General features: G+C 40.7%; 3 protein-coding genes across 4 annotated transcripts in view; all 3 read left to right on the top strand.

Moving 5' to 3' along the window:
* The first annotated feature begins 2,398 nt into the window (after nt 1-2,398).
* On the top strand, nt 2,399-13,831 carry prpf38b (pre-mRNA processing factor 38B). 2 transcript variants are annotated; one of them, XM_062988032.1, is made up of 7 exons: nt 2,399-2,636; nt 4,630-4,698; nt 4,826-4,977; nt 6,280-6,354; nt 8,049-8,109; nt 9,186-9,406; nt 12,845-13,831. In XM_062988032.1, the coding sequence occupies exons 1-7, from the start codon at nt 2,409-2,411 to the stop codon at nt 13,470-13,472; spliced, it is 1,434 nt and encodes a 477-aa protein (XP_062844102.1). In that variant the 5' UTR covers nt 2,399-2,408; the 3' UTR covers nt 13,473-13,831. The 2 variants fall into 2 exon arrangements, with proteins under 2 accessions (XP_062844102.1, XP_062844103.1); XM_062988033.1 differs by lacking the exon at nt 8,049-8,109 and having other exon boundaries at nt 6,280-6,340.
* A 3,874-nt stretch (nt 13,832-17,705) lies between these two features.
* get1 (guided entry of tail-anchored proteins factor 1) lies at nt 17,706-21,735 on the top strand. The gene is made up of 5 exons (XM_062987360.1): nt 17,706-17,824; nt 19,353-19,518; nt 20,071-20,138; nt 20,946-21,060; nt 21,325-21,735. Exons 1-5 carry the CDS (start codon nt 17,726-17,728, stop codon nt 21,396-21,398), a joined length of 522 nt encoding a protein of 173 aa, XP_062843430.1. The 5' UTR covers nt 17,706-17,725; the 3' UTR covers nt 21,399-21,735.
* A 2,508-nt stretch (nt 21,736-24,243) lies between these two features.
* Nucleotides 24,244-25,111, top strand: part of brwd1 (bromodomain and WD repeat domain containing 1) — a 41,819-nt gene continuing 40,951 nt past the window's right edge. The window contains exons 1-3 of the mRNA XM_062987304.1: nt 24,244-24,286; nt 24,383-24,441; nt 24,526-24,555. Of these exons, the coding sequence (XP_062843374.1) occupies nt 24,250-24,286; nt 24,383-24,441; nt 24,526-24,555 (126 nt within the window). The 5' untranslated portion in view covers nt 24,244-24,249. The remainder of the gene's footprint in view (nt 24,287-24,382; nt 24,442-24,525; nt 24,556-25,111) is intronic.

Here is a 25,111-nt window from a genome sequence, read left to right as displayed (position 1 = left end):
AAAGTGTTAAATGTTTTATTTCTTGCGGTTTAATGAGACAGGATGGGGAAATCCAATAGAACCATTTAAGAAACTGTAAACTTTAGGAAATATTGTAGAATTTGTAGTTGTGGGTGATAGATGGATAGAACTATCAATCCCAAAGGAAAGTGTTGGAAAAATAATTTATAAATATATATATACAGGGGTTGGACAATGAAACTGAAACACCTGGTTTTAGACCACAATAATTTATTAGTATGGTGTAGGGCCTCCTTTTGCGGCCAATACAGCGTCAATTCGTCTTGGAAATGACATATACAAGTCCTGCACAGTGGTCAGAGGGATTTTAAGCCATTCTTCTTGCAGGATAGTGGCCAGGTCACTACGTGATGCTGGTGGAGGAAAACGTTTCCTGACTCGCTTCTCCAAAACACCCCAAAGTGGCTCAATAATATTTAGATCTGGTGACTGTGCAGGCCATCGGAGATGTACAACTTCACTTTCATGTTCATCAAACCAATCTTTCACCAGTCTTGCTGTGTGTATTGGTGCATTGTCATCCTGATACACGGCACCGCCTTCAGGATACAATGTTTGAACCATTGGATGCACATGGTCCTCCAGAATGGTTCGGTAGTCCTTGGCAGTGACGCGCCCATCTAGCACAAGTATTGGGCCAAGGGAATGCCATGATCTGGCAGCCCAAACCATCACTGATCCACCCCCATGCTTCACTCTGGGCATGCAACAGTCTGGGTGGTACACTTCTTTGGGGCTTCTCCACACCGTAACTCTCCCGGATGTGGGGAAAACAGTAAAGGTGGCCTCATCAGAGAACAATACATGTTTCACATTGTCCACAGCCCAAGATTTGCGCTCCTTGCACCATTGAAACCGATGTTTGGCATTGGCACGAGTGACCAAAGGTTTGGCTATAGCAGCCCGGCCGTGTATATTGACCCTGTGGAGCTCCCGACGGACAGTTCTGGTGGAAACAGGAGAGTTGAGGTGCACATTTAATCCTGCCGTGATTTGGGCAGCCGTGGTTTTATGTTTTTTGGATACAATCCGGGTTAGCACCCGAACATCCCTTTCAGACAGCTTCTTCTTGCGTCCACAGTTAATCCTGTTGGATGTGGTTTGTCCTTCTTGGTGGTATGCTGACATTACCCTGGATACCGTGGCTCTTGATACATCACAAAGACTTGCTGTCTTGGTCACAGATGCGCCAGCAAGACGTGCACCAACAATTTGTCCTCTTTTGAACTCTGGTATGTCACCCATAATGTTGTGTGCATTGCAATATTTTGAGCAAAACTGTGCTCTTACCCTGCTAATTGAACCTTCACACTCTGCTCTTACTGGTGCAATGTGCAATTAATGAAGATTGGCCACCAGACTGGTCCAATTGAGCCATGAAACCTCCCACACTAAAATGACAGGTGTTTCAGTTTCATTGTCCAACCCCTGTATATACATACATATATGTGTGTGTGTGTGTCGCGATGTGTTTGTAGTGGTGCTGGTCAAGAAAAAAAGTCCAGGGCTGAATTTTGTTCTCAGACCAGCCCTGCTTCTTGCTGTGAGGCGACAGTGCTACACACTTAGCCACCATGCCGCCCGGGGACAGTAATATATTGCTCAAAAATATGCATAGGTTGTACAAATATGAAAATTTTATGAAAATTTTAAGTTATTATAAAACTCATATTGTGATTTTTATAATGAATTGATCACTTTGTAGCATTTTATTAGAGCAGAGAAGTTTTAAAGTCTGGGTTGGGGACAAGGCCGAAGTAGCAAAATATTGATGTTTAAATCATCATAAAAAATGGAAATCATAATTATTTTGGTATGTAATTTTTTGTAGTGATGCAATGAATGATCTTTTTAATACCTAAAATATTTGTTTTGTAATATAGTTTTTTTTTAACACAAATTTATAACCTAGGGACGTAAAAGTTCCCCCAGTTGAAGAATCACCCTTATATACACAATACACAACTATGTTTATGAAACACTTATTGTGGAATTAGAATAAATGAATTGAAAGTATATTGAATAGTGTTTAATATACGTGTAATTTAATTTTTAAATACTCCTGTGTTGTGCAAATCAAAATGAGCTAAGAGACTTTAATGCTAGGTGCTTCCAGCTCCCTGGTTCTTTCCTGTCGGTCGTTTCCGTTTCCGTCTTGTGCCCGGCCAGCGTTAGCCATCTTGTTCTGCGCTTGTGTAGTACTTAACTAAAACATCGTTAGTTTGTTAGTATTTCTGTACATTTTAACGCTCTTCTTGTGTTAGTTATTCGTCGCTGGGTTTATCAGTATTTGGGTAAGATTGAGTGTAATGGCGCTGTAGTGAGAGAGCGCTGTGGACTGATTGTGTAAGTGAAGAGCAGCTAGACGCTGATGAGCAGTGGCTGCTATGGCGGGGAATCCTTCTCCTCAGCAGCAGCAGCAGCAGCAGCAGCAGGCGGTGCTGAATAAATCCGCCGGTGGGAAACACGGGAATGTCTTACCGCTGTGGGGTAATGAGAAAACTATGAACTTAAACACGATGATCCTCACCAACGTGCTCTCCTCTCCCTACTTCAAAGTGCAGCTGTACGAACTGAAGACCTACCATGAGGTCGTGGACGAGATCTACTTCAAGGTAATGTGCTACATGTTAGCATGTTAGCTTCCAGCTAACAGGTTAGCCCGTTAGCATGTTAGCTTCAAGCTAAAGCGCGCGTTTATTTTGGCGACAACTGGCGTCGTTAATTTAATTAGTTAATATTCATATTGCGTCTGTAAATGTATTAACTACAGAGTTTTTCTTTACCACATTGGTAAGTATTTTCTAATGAATATTTTATTATTTAAAACTGCTTATTTACTGGGACTGAGGTAAAACGTTGCTATGTCAACGCTTTTTAACAAGCATTTCTTGCTATCATATTCTGGCCCAGGCAAATTCATTCAAAATTCTGTTCTATTCAAACAGGGATTTAAACATAATATACTTAACCCCAGAAAGCTGTTTTGACCAGCATATAACAGGTAACTTGCTAGTACAGTAGTACCTTGAAACTCGACGTCAGTTGGTTCTGGGAGTGGCGTTGAGTTTTAAGGTATTTTTCCCCATAAGGATGAATGGGAAACCTGTTAATGCGTTTCATGGTCCCGTGGACTTGCATATACACTGATCAGCCATAACCTTGTTTCTACACTCACTGTCCGTTTTATCAGCTCTACTTATCATATAGGGGCGGCACGGTGGCTAAGTGGGTAGCACTGTCGCCTCACAGCAAGAAGGTCCTGGGTTCGATCCCCAGGCGGGGCGGTCCGGGTCCTTTCTGTGTGGAGTTTGCATGTTCTCCCCGTGTCTGCGTGGGTTTCCTCCCACAGTCCAAAGACATGCAAGTGAGGTAAATTGGAGACACTAAATTGTCCATGACTGTGTTTGATATAACCTTGTGAACTAATGAATCTTGTGTGTAACGAGTAACTACCGTTCCTGTCATGAATGTAACCTAAGTGTAAAAACATGACGTTAAAATCCTAATAAACAAACATATCATATAGAAGCACTTTGGTTCTACAATTACTGACTGTAGTCCATCTGTTTCTCTGCATGCTTTTTTAGCCTGCTTTCATGCTGTTCTTCAATGGTCAGGACCCCCACAGAACAGGTATTATTTAGGTGGTGGATCATCCTCAGCACTGCAGTGACACTGACATGGTGGTGGTGTGTTAGTGTGTGTGAGTGGAGTTTTTAAACACCGTGTCCACTCATTGTCCACTCTATTAGACACTCCTACCTAGTTGGTCCACCTTGCAGATGTAAAGTCAGAGACGATCGCTCATCTATTGCTGCTGTTTGAGTCGGTCATCTTCTAGACCTTCATCAGTGGTCACAGGACGCTGCCCAGGGGGCGCTGTTGGCTGGATATTTTTGGTTGGTGGACTATTCTCAGTCCAGCAGTGACAGTGAGGTGTTTAAAAACTCCAGCAGCGCTGCTGTGTCTGATCCACTCATACCAGCACAACACACACTAACACCACCAGTGTCACTGCAGTACTGAGAATCATCCACCATCCAAATAATACCTGCTCTGTAGTGGTCCTGAGAGTCCTAACCATTGAAGAACAGCATGAAAGTGAGCTAACAAAGCATGTAGAGAAACAGATGGACTACAGTTAGTAATTGTAGAACTACAAAGTGCTTCTATATGGTAAGTGGAGCTGATAAAATGGACAGTGAGTGTAGAAACAAGGAGGTGGTTTTAATGTTATGGCTGATTGGTGTATCAAGAAGCTTTGTCATTTTGGCTATACTGTAGCCTCTACATTGAAACTAAACCGCAGTCCTCCAGGACCATGGTGCAACACAGTAATATTGAAGTAAATATTCATCCATAGTGTTTTTTTTTTTTGTTTTTTTTTTATCTGCTGGATTTTTTTTACATTTCCAAATAAATTAAATGTTTGGGTTTGCACACAAGTAAAGCTTTTTGTACGTTTACTTTGGTCCATGTCCTCACAGACATTATTTAAACACAAGGTCTTGGTGTACCACACAGTGCACTGAGTGCCTCAGTGTTCTATATCACTGACTTTAAATAAATGTAATTAAATATTAAGTATGAATTATATTTCCTTAGGTTACTCACGCAGAACCATGGGAAAAAGGCAGCAGGAAAACAGCAGGGCAGACTGGAATGTGCGGAGGGGTAAGTAGAAGTACGTGCCTCTGAATCCCCTTTTCTTATTTTTTATAAAGGGAGAAATACAGATGAATTTAATATAATATCTAACGCAGGTTCTTACTTATTTAGCATTGTTTAAATCTTCTCCCAGGTACGAGGTGTTGGCACTGGCGGTATTGTCTCCACAGCATTCTGTCTTCTGTATAAGCTGTTTACGCTAAAACTGACCCGTAAGCAGGTGATGGGCCTTATAACACACACGGACTCTCCGTACATCAGAGCACTCGGCTTCATGTACATACGGTAAAACTGCTCTTTTACTTTTGTAGTGATTATTATTTTTTTGCCTAGTGCACAGGTACTGTGGGGGGAAAACCATAATTTTGCTTTGGTCAGCTTATTACACACAGTATGCAAATGTTTAAATGTGCACGACCTAAAATGAAATTGTTATAGGGCGGACATAAAAGCATCACAGATATTGTGGAAGGACTTGAAAGCTTACTAATAGAACAGTATGGAATGTACGCTGATCAGCCATAACATTAAAACCACCTCCTTGTTTCTACACTGTCCATTTTATCAGCTCCACTTACCATATAGAAGCACTTTGTAGTTCTACCATTACTGACTGTAGTCCATCTGTTTCTCTGCATGCTTTGTTAGCCCCCTTTCATGCTGTTCTTCAATGGTCAGGACCCCCACAGAGCAAGTATTATTTAGGTGGTGGATCATTCTCAGTACTGCAGTGACACTGACATGGTGGTGGTGTGTTAGTGTGTGTTGTGCTGGTATGAGTGGGTCCACTCTATTAGACACTCCTACCTAGTCGGTCCACCTTGTAGATGTAAAGTCAGAGACGATCGCTCATCTATTGCTGCTGTTTGAGTCGGTCATCTTCTAGACCTTCATCAGTGGTCACAGGACGCTGCCCACAGGGCGCTGTCGGCTGGATATTTTTGGTTGGTGGACTATTCTCAGTCCAGCAGTGACAGTGAGGTGTTTAAAAACTCCATCAGCGCTGCTGTGTCTGATCCACTTATACCAGCACAACACACACTAACACATTACCACCATGTCAGTGTCACTGCAGTGCTGAGAATGATCCACCACCTAAATAATACCTGCTCTGTAGTGGTCCTGTGGTGGTCCTGACCATTGAAGAACAGCATGAAAGGGGGCTAACAAAGCATGCAGAGAAACAGATGGACTACAGTCAGTAATTGTAGAACTACAAAGTGCTTCCTTATTCTGCAAATCTAGTATTCTGTCCATGTTCTTTCTGTCATGGATTTCGTTACGCTATATAGTTAACTATAAGCATATGACCAACAAATTCCACGCTTTACGTGTTTAGAAGAACTTGACCAAATGTGCATTCCTAGTTTAAATGTTAATGTTCATTTGAATAGTAAGTAAGCATCAAAGAAATTAATCCATTCCATATAGCTGAACAGAAATCACATGATGTGATGCAATAGTATGCAAGTGCACCAGTAGGTTTACCTGAACATGTCACTGTTTACAGTCGATTAGGATTTTGACTTGTGGAATTAATATTACAAGGTTCAGACTTTAATTGGCTACTTTTATTTTGTTGTGCAGATACACCCAGCCTCCTGCAGACCTGATCGAGTGGTATGAGCCCTTTCTAGATGATGAGGAGGTATGTCGCCACGGGTAATGCTTTCGTTTTTCTTTCACAGTTGTTTATAATTAAAGCATGCCATGATTACTGGGTCTCAACACCAACTATTACGAACCAGAGAGCCGCTGCAGCGAGGATACAAACTGGCATCAGTGTTTAAACTCAATTACCTTTTTTTTTTCTTTATTTCTTACTTTGAAATGTTGGCTGATCAGCTTCAGTGTGATCAGGTTGTGTTACGTAATAGGGGTGTAATGACACGTCACTTACAGTTTGATTGACATTGCTAAGTTTACGTCGCTCAGGTGACGCTGCGGTAAGATACACACCAGAGCTGGGATTTCGAATACGCCGTATCCAGTCTCGGCTCTGCCATCCGGCTGGGCTGGGTGGCTACACGAACAACGATTGGCTGTTGTTCACCGGGGTTCCTCATAACTGGTGCAGTTACGACCCCTGACGACCGATTGATGGCGCCTGTGCAGGGTTGGGGAATAATGCTGATCAGGGTGTAGCTCTCCGCGCACGAGGCTGATCCGCATATGACCTCCCCTCGTGCAGGTGAAAAGATGCAGTCTGTACTGCGCACGTGTCGGAGGGGGAATTTTTGTCTACCTGCAATTACAGTGGTCAACATGCCTCTGTCCAGATGTTTTGGGTTTTTTCCCCCCCTAATTTAGTCATTTCAAGTTCCCGATTGTGAATCCGATGCTGCTTGTACAACCCCCAGTCTGATCAGTGAGAGCCGGACATCTGACACCTGTCCAGCCCGTGCCTGCTTCATATTGCCTGCCAATGTTTGGTTCCCTCTTAGAGCCGTATTACATACAGAGTGCCCAGACCAGTACTAGAGATCACATATCACAGCGGGAACACAGCCTGTCTGACCTTCCCTCCCTGGGGACCCCTGGTCAGTTCTGTTCCTCTGCAAAATTGTGCAATTTTTTTGTCTTGCAGGCATCAAGTTCTACATTTCAAATAGGGTTTGGATTCTTGTAGTTCAAAAAAAGCTTACACACATCACAACACACGGCAAACAATATTTAAAAATATAAAATAGACGAATGCTAATAGGGTTGGAGGTAAAACTGGGAATACACAATGCTGTTGTTGCATTGGACATCATAATTATTATGTGATGACTAATGTGCCTGATGTTGCACATGTGCATGATGCACAGTCACTTTTTTGCATGATGCTGCCTTGTCATTGTATCGTTACACCCCTATTACACCCCTGACATCTTTAAGTAATTAAATATGGACTGAGCTGTTTGTTTGCCCTGAGCAGAGGTTAAATTTGTGATACACATTGCTGACCTTTCACCTTTGCCTTCATTTAGCCTAATATTTTTTCTTTATTCATCTTTAGGATGAAAAAGTTATTGGTGTGCTTGCTTTGTGACCCAAAAATAAATTTTAAATTCTTTATTATTACTGATACAGTAGCCATCCATGTCCATGAGTAAAAAGAAAAAGGACTTTGTTTGGATGAAGGTGATTTTTCTCCTTTTTCGTATTAGTACTACACTAGCAATCGAACTGTAGGCTTACATATGCATTCTAGCTCATTTACTAGCAAGATCAGTTAAATTAGAATAAAAAGAAAATTATAATTGGCAGTTTAAAAACATTGTGAAGCATAGATGACTAAATAAAAGTTAAGATTTTGTGTAACTGTCTAAGTCTAGTTACTGTCTGGCTAATTTCACTGTTTTCTTTCTTAGATGGCCTAAAGCAGCAGGTGAACGGGGAGTAGTGGTATCTCAGCACTGCAGGTTTGCGTGCGTGAGTGCGAACAGACTGCTCTTTCTGTTCCCTTTTAAAGTCAGCCTGTCTCGTGCACTGTGTACTTGCAATGTAGGTTCTCGCCAGGCTTGAATGGCAGCCTTAATTGTTTTAAAGTTTAGATAAAGAGGTGACCTGTTTAAACATCAGATTTGTCACTTGAAGGTGCCAATTACTTGCCAGGCTTGTTAAATCTAAATATTAAGGCGCCCATCTGCCTGCAGCAGACACGTTTCTGCTAGGGCGGGATGACCAAATGATGTGGGTAGCGTCTTCAAACTCTTGATTGCCAGATAGCGAGGCGCCTGTGCAGGGTGCGTAGGTGAAGAAGGGTTCCACTAAGGGCTGCGTGTGGGTCAGCGGATGCGTGAGCAGCGATATACCCACCTCGACTGCAGGGATCAGGGGTCTCCCAGCAGCGGAAGACAAATTGACAAACGATAAATTGAGAGAAAATGCATAAATAAAATATATTAAATCTAAAAATGACCTGTAGGTAAATTTTCAGTGATGTAAAGTTGGCTTAAAGGTCACAGCAACCAGCACATTATGCAGCAGGAATGAAACTTGGAACGGTGGCAAATCCTTCCCGAGGTGCTCAGCCTACAGAAATTAATCCAAAACATTAACAGACGTATATTTAAGAAACTGTTGGTCAGGCTCGCCTGAGAGGCAGATCAACTACTGATCATTTAGCATTCAGGTTCACAGTGCATCTAATCTGGGCAGAGATCCTTTCACTCGATGTACACTGAACACAAATATTAAGCTTGATGAAAACAGAGGTGAAGTTTCGGTCGTGTGAGGATTTTTTTAAAACCTCGAGTTCCTCAGTAAATTTGGTGGCTTTTCCTGCTTTAACATGCCTGATGCATTTAGTTTGATTTTCGAGCATGTGTTAGCACTGCATTTTAAAGTGCCGTGGCTCTACTGGCCTGGAGTTAGAGAATCCTGGTGTACCCAATCATTTAGTTCCAAAGCACATGAACAGGGATTGTTATCCTGTGAAAAGGATGATCACTAAATCTGAGCGTGTTATTAATAATCATGTCTTGTCTGTATGTATGTGTGATCAGGAGCTGGACGTGAAGGCTGGTGGCGGGTGCGTCATGACGATCGGGGAAATGCTGCGCTCCTTCATGACTAAACTCGAGTGGTTCTCCACGCTGTTCCCGCGCATCCCAGTACCTGTACAGAAGGCCATCGACGTACAGATGAAAAACCGACCACGGAAACCACCACAGAAAGAGGGGAAAGAAGAAGAAGAGGTGGCGGATGGAGACTGGCACCGCTCCAGGTACATTGCGAAATACGAATAGTCCAGGAGTTTAGAGCTCAGCATGTATGTTTGAGCTGATCTTGTTATATTAAATCTAATACTAGCACGAGGGCTCTGATTATTGACTGTTCATGTCGGTTTTATGTATCCAATCCAATGTTAGATGTTTAGCTTTTGTTGGTAGGATATATATATATATATATATATATATATATATATACCTTCCGCTGCTGGGGACGTATTTGCCTGACACGCTTCCTCCCACATATGACACCAGTCTTGCACATGGAGAGTCATGCGCTGATCTCCACATTCCCCCACTTCTGTACAGGCACCTCAGGCTACTAACCAGAGTCAAGTCAAGTCAAGTCAACTTTATTTATATAGCGCTTTTTACAATAGACATTGTCTCAAAGCAACTTTACAAAATCCAGGACCAACAGATACAAAAACCCCTGTTGAGCAAGCCGAGGGCGACTGTGGCAAGGAAAAACTCCCTGAAAATTACAGGAAGAAACCTTGAGAGGAACCAGACTCAGCAGGGCCCATCCTTCATGGGTGGCCTGGAGGATACTTTAAATAAATACACGATTTACACAAATCATACAAACACAGAATTAAATGATCTAAAAGTCATAACTGGTAATAAATAGATAAATAAACAATTAAATAATAATAGAGTCCATACACTGCTTCAAAGACCCCCACCCACTTTTAAGTCTCGTCTTTTTCCACCCAGCAGAAAGGTCTGAGTGCTTTCTGTGTGGAGTTTGCATGTTCTCCCCGTGTCTGCGTGGGTTTCTTCCGGGAGCTCCGGTTTCCTCCCACAATCCAAAGATGTGCGGTGAGGTGAATTTGAGATACAAAATTGTCCATGATAATGAGTCTTGTGTAATGAGTAACTACCGTTTCTGTCATGAATGTGACCAAAGTGTGTAAAACATGATGTTAAAATTCTAATAAATAAATACAATTTCCAACCCAGCGGACTAGTTGACAATTTTGCCAACAGACACCACCAATTGTGCCAGCTAGAGGGCGTCCAGCTCACCGGTAGCAGAGCTGACATTCGAACCCTGAGATATTCTAGCACAGTGGTTCTCAAACTGTGGTACGCGTACCACTGGTGGTACTGTACGTGAAGCAGCACGAGGTGGTACGCCAGATAATCTCTGAAAAGTAATTACATGCACCGAAAAAATTAATAATTTAATAATTATAAATAAAAAAATATGAAACAAAATGTGTAAATTACTAATAAAATCTGTTTCAAATTTCTTATAATTCTGTTTTAATAAAATCAGTTTAATTAAAACGAATGTGTTTTTAAAAATATTCGGGGCTACGCAGACACCGTACTTCATTACGTTTATACTTCACGTTCGCGGTTTCCATCTCGAAATTTCCGAAACGCTTCCGTCAGAGCAGATCTGAGTTTGAATCTCACTGATCTCGTTCCTGACATCACAAGGCTGCTCCGCTGAACAGGCGCACTCACTGTAATGGTCAGTGGTAACTGCATATATACTAGTGATGAGTCGTTTGTGAACGATCCGATTCCGGTTCTTATCGACTGTAATCCACCCGTTCAGCTTCGCATCAGTAGAGGGAATCGATCATAACTCGTAATAAGAGCTGCACTTTCAGTTTCACGGAGAGCGAGCGAGACACACACACACACACACACACACACACACACACACACTTACATTCACATACACTAACACCCAGTGATGGCATAGTTACCTTGAAAAAGTAATCTGATTACTGATTACTCCTTTAAAAAGTAACTTAGTTACTTTATGGATTACTTGATTTTAAAAGTAACTAAGTTAGATTACAAGTTACTTTATTAGTTATATAATGCGGAATATTTCAAAGATATTCCTTTGCAATACTTTATCATTTGGCTGCCAACTTGTGTGTACTGATGAGACTCAATTGAATCCCAGAACATGCTAGTGTGAAGGCATGGAAAACAAATTTTAATTTGTCTGACCGACACTATTACGCTAAATCAGCATTAAAAATTGACTACTTTTAATAGCCTTCTACAATGCTGGAGCTTCTTAAAACGGAAGATTTTCTTTTAAATAGACGTGTTATTTACCTGCTATTAAATTGTTTTCCAACAAAATCCGCCCTATCTGGCAACACTGGAATGCTCAGAGCCAGCTGGCGCTTTAACTCGTAGGTGGTTGACATTGATGTTGAGTGTATTACTGCACTGTTTTGGTGAAGAACTACTCATCTGAGGTGCGCTGCTCCTGCGTGCAGAAATGCTTCCGCAAAAAAAATGCCGGCAAAGCGGTGGTGGGGGGGCCGGAGGGGTGGCCGAAGATTACTTTATGGTGGCCATGGCAACCACTGGCCACCCCCTGGCTCTGCCCCTGCCAAGAAGAAAGCAAAAATATATTTTCACTAAGGAAAATGACAAAAATAGTAACGCACAGTAACTTGGATAAGTAACTTTAATCTGATTACTGGATTGGAAATAGTAACGCGTTAGATTACTCGTTACTGAAAAATGTGGTCAGATTAGAGTAACGCGTTACCAAGTAACGCGTTACAGACCATCAGTGCTAACACCACACACATAAACACACACTCGCACGCATACTCATATATACACATACACACACACATACACACACACACACACACACACACACACACACACACACACACACAGAGAGAGAGCTAGAGCTAGTAGTATAATGACAAATAATTGAGAAATAAACTTGTTTAATTGTGTTAAATCTGGTTATTTCATTGTGCTTATGTTTTAAAGCAGAAACAAACAGTCGCATCTCTGCACAAAAGAGGATTTTTCTGAAACTTAATGCGATGCAACCACAGTGTCTCTTCCCTGTAGTTTTTTTTTTTCCTTTTGAAATAAATCTTTTTTTCTCATTTAAGTGTTGTTGAATTAGGAATACATTTAAGGCAAGGTAGCAACATTTTATATTAATATCGGGGCGGTCTTATAGTTTACCCAGTAGCGCCTCCCGAAGAACGAAGAGCCATTTTTTTGAACGACTCTTTAAAAGGAACCGAGCCAAAAGATCCGGCTCCCTTCAAGAAGCCATAATTCCCATCACTAATATATACACACACACACACACACACACCTAATTAATGTGCACCATATGTGGTTCTGTGATGAGAAGCATAGGTGGTACTTTTGGTTTGATAATGGGTGGTACTTGGTCTAAAAAGTTTGAGAACCACTGTTCTAGCAGAATATGCCACTGTGCCACTTGGGCGTCCACAAATAACCTGACTTATAGGTGACTTTCAAGGGTTTTGATTTGATCATGTGTGGAATTTGATCCTAATGCGTTAAGAACCACACATGGTGTTTGGATAAATGAAATACTTAAGTCTAGAAATAACAACATGAATGATACTAATACAACTGAACTGAACTGAAGTCTTGATTGCATTGTGTTGCAGATCCCCACGGAGAACGCCAAGCCCTCGAAGATCCCCAAACCGCTCGCGCAGTCGCAGCCGAGCCCGAGAGCGCCGCGGAGCCAGTTTCGAACGAGAAACCGAGAGAGAGAGGGACCGCCAGCGCAAAGAGCGAGAACGAGACAGGGAAAGAGACAGGGCGGAGAGGGACAGACCAGCAGATAGGGACAGAGAGAGGGAGCGTAAACATTCCAGAACCCCGGACCGAAACGCGGAACGGCGCAGAAGCCGGGAACGCAGAAACGACCGGAAAGAGCGCGAGAGAGACCTGGACGGAGATACAGAGCGCGAGCGGAGCCGGCGAAAGGACCGAGAGCACAAAGAGCGTTCGAGCGGCGGAGAGAGGGAGCTGGAGCGCTCGAAAGACAGGAAAGACAAGCGACGGCACAGGGATGACCGAGAGGAACGGCGGCACCGGGAGGAGCGCAAAAGCAAGCGGTCCAGCCGGAGCAGGAGCCGAGAGAAGAGGCACAAAAGCGAGCGCTCGAGCAAAAAACGCTCTCGGTCGTGCTCCAGGAGCCGACAGGAGGCCTCGGAGAAGAGCAGGAAGCGCGAACGCAGTCCCAGTAAGGAGCGGGAATTATCGGACCACATCAGGCAGGAGAAATGAAGAGCACGGTGAGGTCGCTCTCACCTGGTGAATCAATCATTGTAGATATCAACCAACCTTTTGTGTTCGGTCAGCAGAAGTGTGAGATTCATGCTTTCCAAGCCTTTTAAGGCTGTTATGGACATAATAAAGTAAAATGCTTTTTTTAAACGTTTCTTTTTTTTCTTCTTTTTTTTTGTTTGGTGGAAATCTTCCAAAAAATGTGTATATAGTTCTGGGGGAGCGTTTTAAATGATCTAGAGGAACATGTGCTGAGTTAACTGGGCTGCACAGTGACTGGGCAGACCTGCTGGAATTGTACTATCTTGAAGTCGTTTCTCTGTTGCATCTTGTTTCCTAATAAAAATCTTGTATGGACATTTGTGACGGGTTACACACTTTTATTTCAAGGCAGCCTTTGAATTTTGGAATAATTGTAACAGTTTTATCAGCATTTACAGATGTACACTGATCAGCCATAACATTAACTATTACACTCACTGTCCATTTTATCAGCTCCACTTACCATATAGAAGCACTTTGTAGTTCTACAATTACTGACTGCAGTCCATCTGTTTCTCTGCATGCTTTGTTAGCCCCCTTTCATGCTGTTCTTTAATGGTCAGGACCCCCACAGAGCAGGTATTATTTAGGTGGTGGATCATTCTCAGCACTGCAGTGACACTGACACGGTGGTGGTGTGTTAGTGTGTGTTGTGCTGGTAAGAGTGGATCAGACACCTCAATGACACTGCTGGACTGAGAATAGTCCACCAACGAAAAAAACATCCAGCCAACAGTGCCCTGTGACCACTGATGAGGGTCTAGAACATGACCGACTCAAACAGCAGCAATAGATGAGCGATCGTCTCCGACTTTACATCTACAAGGTGGACCGACTAGGTAGGAGTGTCTAATAGAGTGGACAGTGAGTGGACACTATTTCAATACCACTCATACCATTCATGTCAGTGTCACTGCAGTGCTGAGAATGATCCACCACCTAAATAATACCTGCTCTGTGGTGGTCCTGGAAGAGTCCTGAGCATTGAAGGACAGCATGAAAGGGGGCTAACAAAGCATGCAGAGAAACAGATGGACTACAGTCAGTAATTGTAGAACTACAAAGTGGAGCTGATAAAATGGACAGTGAGTGTAGAAACAAGGAGGTGGTTTTAATGAAATTAATTAACATTAATAAAAAGCTGTTTTCATAGATTTACAATAAAAAACACATGAAAAAATACCACATAATAAATATGGTGTAAATTAGAACTAAGTGAAGTTAAATATAAGATCATGATGAATATAAAAGGTTCTCAGCGGTGAATCAGTCGGTGCGGTGAACATGAAGCTCAGGTCAGCACCTCCGGCCAATTAAGCCTTATAAGCTTTTAGAACGTTTAACAAGTCCCGCCTCCTGAGTTCTGATTGGCTGTTTCTTAATGGACACAATCAAACAGCTGATTGGTGGATTGGGAAGCAGGTTTTTATCACCATAGCAACGATAAGACGGTGTGGAGAAGATGGATGGAATTACAGATATGAACTTTGCAGAAATTATATATAAATAGTTACACAAAATAATGTTAATATTGGTGCATTATCATGTAAGGAGAATTAAATAAAAGCACATACGGATTAAGATCTTTTTTTTTTTTTTTATCAATTATATCTTACAATAAACAATGTTTTACATGAAGTTCCCCCAGTTTTCTGTATTTAACAAAGAATTGAAACAAAGTCTCTAGTTGTAATAATAAAAAAAAAAGCTTCTATTTTTTAGTAGCTTGAAGCCTCCAATCTACAGTATTATAAAACAATGTTATGCCATGGAATGATATTATAAAGCTATATTGCCGATGATGATGATGATGATGGCTGCCCTCTGGTAACTGAAGAGGCCGATGCATGAGGCGCACATTCTGTCGCATCTTAGGCAGATGAAGGAAGGAACTGGAGCTGTTATTGGTTGATTCTTTGATCCCTCTTTCCGCCTCCTGCGCTTCTCTTTTGCTGCATCGCTCCTCTCGTGTTCAAACGTTCTGGTGGCTCTTCTGATGGAATAGCGCCACTTGTCCCGATCGTTGCCATGTCTGGTGCTGGATCTCCCAGCCAATGACAGCTGCTTCTTTGGTTTGTCTTTGAAGCGTTTTCTGGGAGCGCCGCGGACACGTTTGCCCTGTTTCAGCTCGCCAAGGAAAACGGCTGTAGGCATTCGTGTGTCCTCCATCCTTGCTATGTGTCCAGCCCAACCAAGTTGCTGCTGTAGCAGTATGGACTCCAGACTGGGCAGGTTGGCTCGCTGGAGAACCTCTTCGTTGGTGACGTAGTCTTGCCACTTGATACCAAGGATGGAACAGAGGTAGCGTTGATGGAAGCGCTCCAACAGCCTGATCTACAGCAGTATAGGACCCAGGTTTCTGAACCATACAATAGGGTAGGGACCACCACAGCTCTGTATACCTGAATTTTTGTTGAGAGGCGGAGGGAATGGCTCTGCCATATTTTCTTGGACAAGCGTCCAAATGCGCTGCTGGCTCGGGCACGTCTGTTGTCAAGATCTTTACTGACAGTTGCGTCATTGGAGATGACGCTGCCCAGGTAGGTAAACTGCTCGACTGCATTCAGACTAGTGCCATCGATGCTGAGTCGTGGTGGGCTGTACGCTTCTTGTGGGGATGCTGGTACATCACTTCTGTCTTTTCCAAGCTGATGGTAAGGCAGAATGCCTTTGCAGCTTCAGCAAATCGGTCAACAATGTGCTGCAATGCTTCCTGGGTGTGAACGAGAAGAGCACAGTCATCAGCAAACAGCAGCTCAGTGATCAGCTGTATTAAATACCATTAAACAGTTAGATTCTTTGTATTCATTGCAATTTGTTGTTATATTTTTGTAATAGTATTATCTTTTCATTATGTCTCATGTTATGTGTTGTTTACTCTTAACGATTTCACATTGTAACTACATCTTCTGTTGTTTTACCCCGAGGTGGTTCTGACGGAAACCTGTTCACCCTCTCGAGGTTAAAGACTGCAAGTCGAGACTGCAGTGCCAACAATGCTGCTTCTACTAGATGGGACGGGGACCTGTTGTGTTTGCAACAAAAATGTCCAGAACTTACAATGGACTTTATCACAGACTGAACTGAACAATGAAGAACTCACATAATTTTTTTTTTGCTAGTTATAACTTTCTGTTTAATGTAATTTTGTGTTTGTATGATTTGTTTAAATCCTATTTATTTAAAGTATCCTCCAGGCCACCCAGGAAGGATGGAGTTCCCTGCTGAGTCTGGTTCCGCTTAAGGTTTCTTCCTGTAATTTTAAGGGAGTTTTTCCTTGCCACTGTCGCCCTCGGCTTGCTCAATAAGGGTTTTTGGTCTGTTGGTCCTGGATTCTGTAAATTGTCCACTGTAAAAGTGCTATGTAAATAAATTTTACTTGACTTGACTTGTATTATATTTACGTCATTTTTAAACTGTATATGTTATGTTTCTGCATTAGATAAAGTGTTAAATACGTGTTCTTTTCTAAACACTGCCCCGAGGTGTAATGACTGAGAGTAGCAGAATTGATTCCATCAAGTTTTTAAGATTTAAACATGTCCATCAGTCATATAAATCTGTGATAGCTCAGTGGTTAAAGTACTGGACTAGTAAACAGAAGGTTGCCGGTTCAAGCCCCGCCACCACCAAGTTGCCACTGTTGGGTCCCTGAGCAAGGCCCTTAACCCTCAGTTGCTCATCGTGTAAGTCGCTTTGGATAAAAGCGTCTGCTAAATGCTGAAAATGTAATGTTAATATTAAGAATGAATAATAATAATAATAGTAATACATTTTTTCATTTCATTTTCATTAACCACTTGATTCTGGTCAGGGTTGGGAAACACTGGAAAGGGTGCTCATTGTTGTTTTTAAAATTATTAACTAATAGAGTTTTTGAAAGTGCGGAAACTTTTTGAAGAACCCTCGTATTCATGCAGCAATGTAGGCACTTTACATTAAAAACTAAATTACCATCCCACATTACTATAATATGAACAGTAAAATTAATAAATTATTATATTATTTTGTATTAATTATTTTAATTTATATTATTATATCACATTAAATTATTGTATGTATTTAAAATACTATTCAAATTGTTATTATAAACAGATTATAAAAGGGGTCGTTTGGGACTTTTATTTTGATATTTTGCTTCCTGTAGTTGTAGCTGTTTTCACATTATCTGTCATTGTGTGGTTCAGGCTCTCACATCAGCCTTTATCAACATGAACATGGTTGAATCGTCCTACAGCTGGTTGATGGTTCTGAGCCTCGTCTTTATGTGTAATATTGTAAAAACATTATTACCGTCTATTTCTTTATTCGTAAGTATACAATTAAAACTGTTTCTTAAACACTCAAGAGATAAAACTGTCCGTGTTAATGTTTTATTCATCGAGGGAAGATGTTTTGTTTCCTTTAAAACCATGTTACACAGTTTGAGCATTATTATTATTATTATTATTATTTGAATTATCTTTATATAGATGCTTTATTTTAGCTTTAAGAAATTCTGTGAGGTTATTGATTGAAGCCAGCCTCGAACCCAGTGTTCTGGGGTAGTGCACTGCAGTGAGTAGTATTAAACAAGGCGCTATCACTCAAAACCAGTATAAAATTAAATACATTTGTAAGCGAACGCCCCCTTGTGGAGGCTTCATGTAACAACTTGTAATCCACAGTGAGACTAAGATGCATTGTTTGTGTTGCCTGGGTCATGTAACAAATCATGGACAAAATACACCGATCAGACCTTCCTAATATGACCCATCGAGGCATGGACTCCACTAGACCCCTGACGGTGCGCTGTGGTGTCCGACACCAAGATGTCACCAGCAGATCCTTTAACTCCTCTAAGTTGTGACGTGTGGCCTCCATGGATCCGACTTGTTTGTCCGGCACGTCCCACAGATGCTCGATTGGATTGAGATCTGGGGAATTTGGAGGCCAAGTCAACACCCCAAACTCGTTGTTGTGCTCCTCAAACCGTTCCTGAAGCATTTTTGCTTTGTGGCAGGGCGCCACAGCCATCAGGGAATACCGTTTCCATGAAAGGGTGGACATGGTCTGCAGCAATGCTTAGGTAGGTGCTACGTGTCAAAGTAACATCCACATGGATGGCAGGACCCAAGGTTTCCCAGCAGAACGTTGCCCAAAGCATCACACCGCCTCCGCCGGCCTGCCTTCTTCTCATAGTGCATCTTGGCACCATGTGTTCCCCAGGAAAGCGACGCACACGCACCCGGTCTCCACGTGATGTAAAAGAAAACGGGATTCATTAGACCAGGCCACCATGGGCACCCTGACTGGTCTGTGAATACGCAGCCCCATAAGCAACAAACTGTGATGCTCTGTGTATTCTGACACCTTTCTATCAGAACCAGCATTAACTTCTTCAGCTCGTCTGTTGGATACGGGCCAGCCTTCGCTCCCCACGTGCATCAGTGAGCCTTGGCCACCCATGACCCTGTCGCCCGGTTTACCACTGTTCCTTCCTTGGACCACTTTTGATAGATACTGACCACTGCAGAACGGAAACACCCCACAAGAGCTGCAGATGCTCTGACCCAGTCGTCTAGCCATCACATTTTTCCTGCTTCTAACACATCAACTTTGAGGATAAAATGTTCACTTGCTGCCTAATATATCCCACCCACTAACAGGTGCCGTGATGAAGAGATAATCAGTGTTATTCACTTCATCTGTCAGTGGTCATAATGTTATGCCTAGTCAGTGTATATTAAAACATTAGTGGGGTTGTATACAGTTTCTGTGATAGAAATCGATTTATTTATTTATTACAGCCATTTACTGTACTCTTAAGTGATTTTAACTTTCTTCTTACTTCATAAGCTGTCAAAGATCTTTCAAAAAGATGCTGATCAGGAAATGGAGATGCGAACCGAAATTCAGAACATGAGGTTGGAGCTGTCATCTATAAGCATGATGGATGAGTTCGCCAGATATGCAAGACTGGAACGCAAAATAAACAAGATGACGGACAAGCTGAAAACTCACGGTAGGAGATTCTTTAAACAGGTCGTTTATTTGAAATAAACTTTTTATTGGTTCATGTACACCACAGATTGGTATTTCCATTAGGACAGTTTTTAACACATGGTCTGAACATCGATTCCAGTGGGAGGCACAATGGCTTGGTGGGTAGCTCTGTCACCTCACAGCAAGAAGGTCCTGGGTTCAGTTACCATGTGGAACATGGAGTTTGCATGTTCATTCTGTGTCTGTGTGGGTTTCCTTCGTGTGCTCTGGATTTCTCCTACAGTCCAAAGACATGCAGTCAGGTTAACTGGAGATACAAATGCCCCCTAAGTATTAGTGTGTGTATATATTGGTGTGTGTGTTTGCCCTGTGATGAATTGGTGTTAAAACAGACAGTGAATGAATTACTGAAGATGCTTGAGAATGCTTTTAATTTGCCCCGTGCCACTTTTGGAAATCGAACCGTTCTTGTTCTCTACATCAGAAACTATCAGGAAACGCGTAATCTATAAGACCATATGTACACTCAGACAATTGATACTTTTGTTTCTTGTGATGTTCTCTTTCACAGTGAACTCAAGATCAGCCCAACAGGCGAAAATTAAATGGGTTGTGAACATAATTTTCTATGTTCTTCAGGTAAGTGATGTATTTGTTTACTGCTTGGGATGAAATAGTGACCTTTTCACATGTTCTGCTGTAGATAAAATGTTTTAATGTCCTAAGTAATGATTTAATGGCAAACACAGTCATCTCTAGGATAGTTAGCACCCTTGATAATGTTAATAAGTAGCTCAATTTAAGTTTTTTCTATTATGCTGGATGACATTAAAGCTTCAAGAGGAAGAAATATAAGAACAATCCCAATACAATACAGGTCAGGTGACTGCCAGATTTAGCAATAGGTAGACAGAAAATCTTTATTGATATAAATGGAAACCAATATCTGACAGGTTTAAAGTTTAAATCAAACATTAGCTGTTGGAAATCAATTTAAAGTACCTTTTTTATCTTTGGTTAATGTTAACTTTGACTCATTGAATCATTGAATCATTAACATCCCTAATTTGTGCACATAAGGGGAATCATAATGTTGCAGAAATATATTGTGTAAAAACTGGATGTACTGGAATAGGCAGTGTAAAAGTGTGCAGATGTTTTAAATACATCATTGAAAATAAAAGACATTTAGCTGATAAAAATACTACAATTTATCGGTTTTAAGGACGTACAAGTATTTCATGTTAGTGTTAGTTACTCTCTTGGCAGTGTAGTAATATGTAAGCATAGCAAATGTTGTCTTTTTGTTTATACTGTATATGATACTATGGAAATAATTGTTATATAATGCCTATCATTTAGCCTTTATTATAGCTAATTAAGAAGGGAGTGCACACTATTATGTTTTTTATATTACAGTTTTGCTGTGTGTGTGTGTGATCCTAGGCTGCTCTTATGATTTCGCTTATTTGGAAGTATTATGCAGACCCAGTTACAGTGGTGCCCAGTAAGTGGATAGTTCCACTGGAGCGACTTGTAGCTTTTCCATCTGGTGTTGCAGGTAAGTGAAGAACAGTAGATAAGAGTCCTTTATTGATCCCCATGGGGGAAATTCGAGTGTTATAGCAGCTCTAGTGCAGAGTAAATACAGTAAGAGTACAAAAAACAAAAAAAAAAGGTAGGAAAAAAATATTGACTATTTAATAGCAATTACTATGTACATACACTATGTCTCTGCTTGTGATGAGGGTTTAATAGTAAAAAGCTTGTTAAAGTTTATTTAACCTCTATCTTTATTGTCTGTTGTTCTTTCTTCTTTTTTTAGGAGGTGTTGGAATAACATGCTGGTTAGTGGTCTGCAACAAAGTGGTGGCCATTGGTCTCTGTGCTTTTAGCTAGTTTTTTTTTATTAAATATGTTCGCTTTTTTTAAAACACAAATTATGTACTATGTTAGGTACTTTGTGCTTTAGTTCCTCCATCATTGTCAGAAAACGATTACTGTCTTTAGTTGTAAAGCAAATAAAGGTGTTTTTTTTGTATTGTGGAATGTATTTGAGTATAAGCTTAAGAAATTGTTTAGCATTATACATGCATATGTTTGTGTGTCATTATTTTTTTTTAATTTGAAATGGTGATCTGAAATGTGAAATATAACTGTACGTTTATTGATTTACCTTATCAGATGTACTGAAACCATTGTTAAGTTTACAGCTACTGATAACATTTGTAAAACAAATAGATCTAGAAAATAAAGTGTCTGTAATGTCTAAACTTAAAATGTCTATTTTAATTTTTGATTGATAATAATTTTATAATTTTACTCTCCCCACTGGTTATGTGTTATAAATAAATATAACACAAGTACAGGTCAGTTTTAAGTCCATTCAAAAATATTTAAAACACATTCCAATAAACATGACTAGGCAAGAATCAGACGAGGCAGAATAAAGTAATTAGGGGTGAAAAACGCTTTGGCAATCAAACAAAGAAAACGCTATAATACTTTACACTGGACAACCTGGACCATCTCCTAACAGGTGACATCAATGAACACAAGCGACACACATAATACGGGTGCAAAACAAGCAAAACAGGAAAGTGCTCGTATTTGGGTGCTGAAAACGGGTGACGTTAGAACATTGTAAACCGGGCGCGGCCATCTTGTTTGGCCGCCAGAGATTCTGGGAACTGTAGTCGTGGTTAACTGTGTCAAAATGTAAGTAATACGGATGCGGACCACTAACTCTTCAATCGACTTGAAGCTGAAGCCTGTATGTTTAGTAAATAAGGACATATTAGTTGTCTTATTAGTGTTATGCCATTCTTGTTTAACTGCTGGATGTGTTGGGGATCTGCTGCGTCTGCACTCTCAATGTCCAGAATTATCCAACAGACTCTATGTTACTACAGACTCGGGTGTGTGTGTGTGTCCATCGCAAGACAGACACACATACACACTCACACACCCATTCACCTTTCTGTGTGGAGTTTGCATGTTCTCTCCGTGTCTGCATGGGTTTCTTCCGGGTGCTCCGGTTTCCTCACACGGTCCATAGACATGCAAATGAGGTGAACTGGAGACACTAAATTGTCCATGACTGTTTGATATAAACTTGTGAACTGATGAATCTTGTGTAATGAGTAACTACCGTTCCTGTCATGAATGTGACCAAAGTGTGTAAAACATGGCGTTAAAATCCTAATAATCAAACACAGTCACCGTGCAACCCGGTGGTAAAACAGACAATGAATAAATAAATGAATGTTTATTTATTAAGATTTTTAAAGTCATGTTTTACACATTTTGGTTACATTCATGACAGGACTGGTAGTCACTCATTACACAAGGTTATATCGAACACAGTCATGGACTATTTTGTATCTCCAATTCACCTCACTTGGACCGTGGGAGGAAACCGGAGCTCCTGAAGGAAACCCACACAGACACAGGGAGAACATACAAACTCCACACAGAAAAGACCCGGACCGACCCACCTGGGGATCGAACCCAGGACCTTCTTGCTGTGAGGCGACAGTGCTGCTCACTTAGCCACCGTCTCCAGTGTGGTTCCTCTCTTCCTTGTAATATTTAGGGAGTTTTTCCTTGCTGCTGTTGCCCTAGGCTTGCTCATCAGGATGGTTTTGTTCTAGAATCTGTAAAGTTGCTTTGAGACTATGACCTCGGTAAAAGCTCTATACAAATACATTTAAAAGTTGGACTGACCTTCTCAGCTTGTTGTGCGAGGAAACCCATGCAGACATGGGGAGAACACGCAAACTCCGCACAGAAAGGACCACCTGGGGATCGAACCCAGGGCCTTCTTTCCGTGAGGCGACAGCGCTACCCATTAAGCCACCGTGCCGCCCGGTAGTTACTCATTACACAAGGTTCATCAGTTCACAAGGTTATATCGAACACAGTCATGGTCATGAATAATTTAGTATCTCCAGTTCACCTCACCTGCATATCTTTGGACTGTGGGAGGAAACCGGAGCACCCGGAGGAAACCCACACAGACATGGGGAGAACATGCAAACTACACAGAAACCAACCAAACCCAGGACCTTCTTGCTGTAAGTCCACAGTGCTACCCACCTAGCCACTGTGCCATCGATAAATAAATGAATGAATGTCAGAAGTGCTGCTGCTGACCATGATGGATTGTGTTCTTGCTCTCTTTACTTTTAACATTCTTGTTGCAGCCAATTTAGAATAAAAATGTAAGTTATTATATAAATAGATTAGGTATAACATTTCAAATAGGTCAATTATACCTGTATATTATTTGTGTGGTGAACAGTTAATTTATTACACACTATAAAAAGTGAAGTTGTGAGGATGTGTTGACCAGGGGGCATTTCACTTCACTTCATTCTTACACTTCAAGCTTAACACTACAACTACAATAAGATTTTCTTTATCTTAATTACTATAATTTATTAATGCGAACAAATAAACACTTTCAATGATTTAATTTTAATTAAAAATGTGTCTTTCCTTTGTTTTGAAAAGGAGACTTTTCTCCCCCCCACCCCCAATTTCCTTTTGTTCGGGCGGAAGTTGCTCTCTAAGCTGAGGCCTCGCACTTTCAATGGCGACTGATATCTGGTTAAACGCGAAGCAGCAGAATTTACCTCAGAGAAACTTCAACCCGTACTGCACAAATTAATAAAATAAACATATAAAAGTCGAAATAGATATAAAGTTATTATAAATATCGTGTGTTTGGTCAGCTGTGGTTGACATAATGGAGAGACAGAGGAGTATTTCGCCCACAGAATCTGGTAACTAAATAAAATAATTGACATAAACAAAGTCGTCTGAATTGCTCGAGTGTTTTAATAACCAGTATAACGTGTATCTGTATTACTGTATTACAGAGCTTTATTATCTAATATCTCGGTTTTTGACAACTGGTCCTTGTCGCAGAGCGGCGGAGGTGAGAGCTGTCGACACTTTGCTATGTTTGTGTTGTGTTTTGAATGGGAGCTCGAACAGCCACCTGACTTCTGATCTGTTGCAGGTTCTCGTCAGTGAACTGGAGGAATATCAGGTCTGTGTGGGATGTTTGGTTTTGTTCTTTAAAACACATTTATTTCTACAAGCACATTATACTCATTTATTAATTAATCTTTTTATTTATTTCTACAAGCACATTATACTCATTTATTAATTGATCTTTTTATTTATTTCTACAAGCACATTATACTAATTTATTAATTGATCTTTTTATTTATTTCTACAAGCACATTATACTCATTTATTAATTGATCTTTTTATTTATTTCTACAAGCACATTATACTCATTTATTAATTAATCTTTTTATTTATTTCTACAAGCACATTATACTAATTTATTAATTGATCTTTTTATTTATTTCTACAAGCACATTATACTCATTTATTAATTAATCTTTTTATTTATTTCTACAAGCACATTATACTAATTTATTAATTGATCTTTTAATTTATTTCTACAAGCACATTATACTCATTTATTAATTAATCTTTTTATTTATTTCTACAAGCACATTATACTCATTTATTAATTAATCTTTTTATTTATTTCTACAAGCACATTATACTAATTTATTAATTGATCTTTTTAT

Source organism: Trichomycterus rosablanca, chromosome 25 (genome assembly GCF_030014385.1).
Source record: "Trichomycterus rosablanca isolate fTriRos1 chromosome 25, fTriRos1.hap1, whole genome shotgun sequence".
Lineage (NCBI taxonomy): Eukaryota > Metazoa > Chordata > Actinopteri > Siluriformes > Trichomycteridae > Trichomycterus > Trichomycterus rosablanca.
This window is presented reverse-complemented; position numbering and strand designations above follow the sequence as displayed.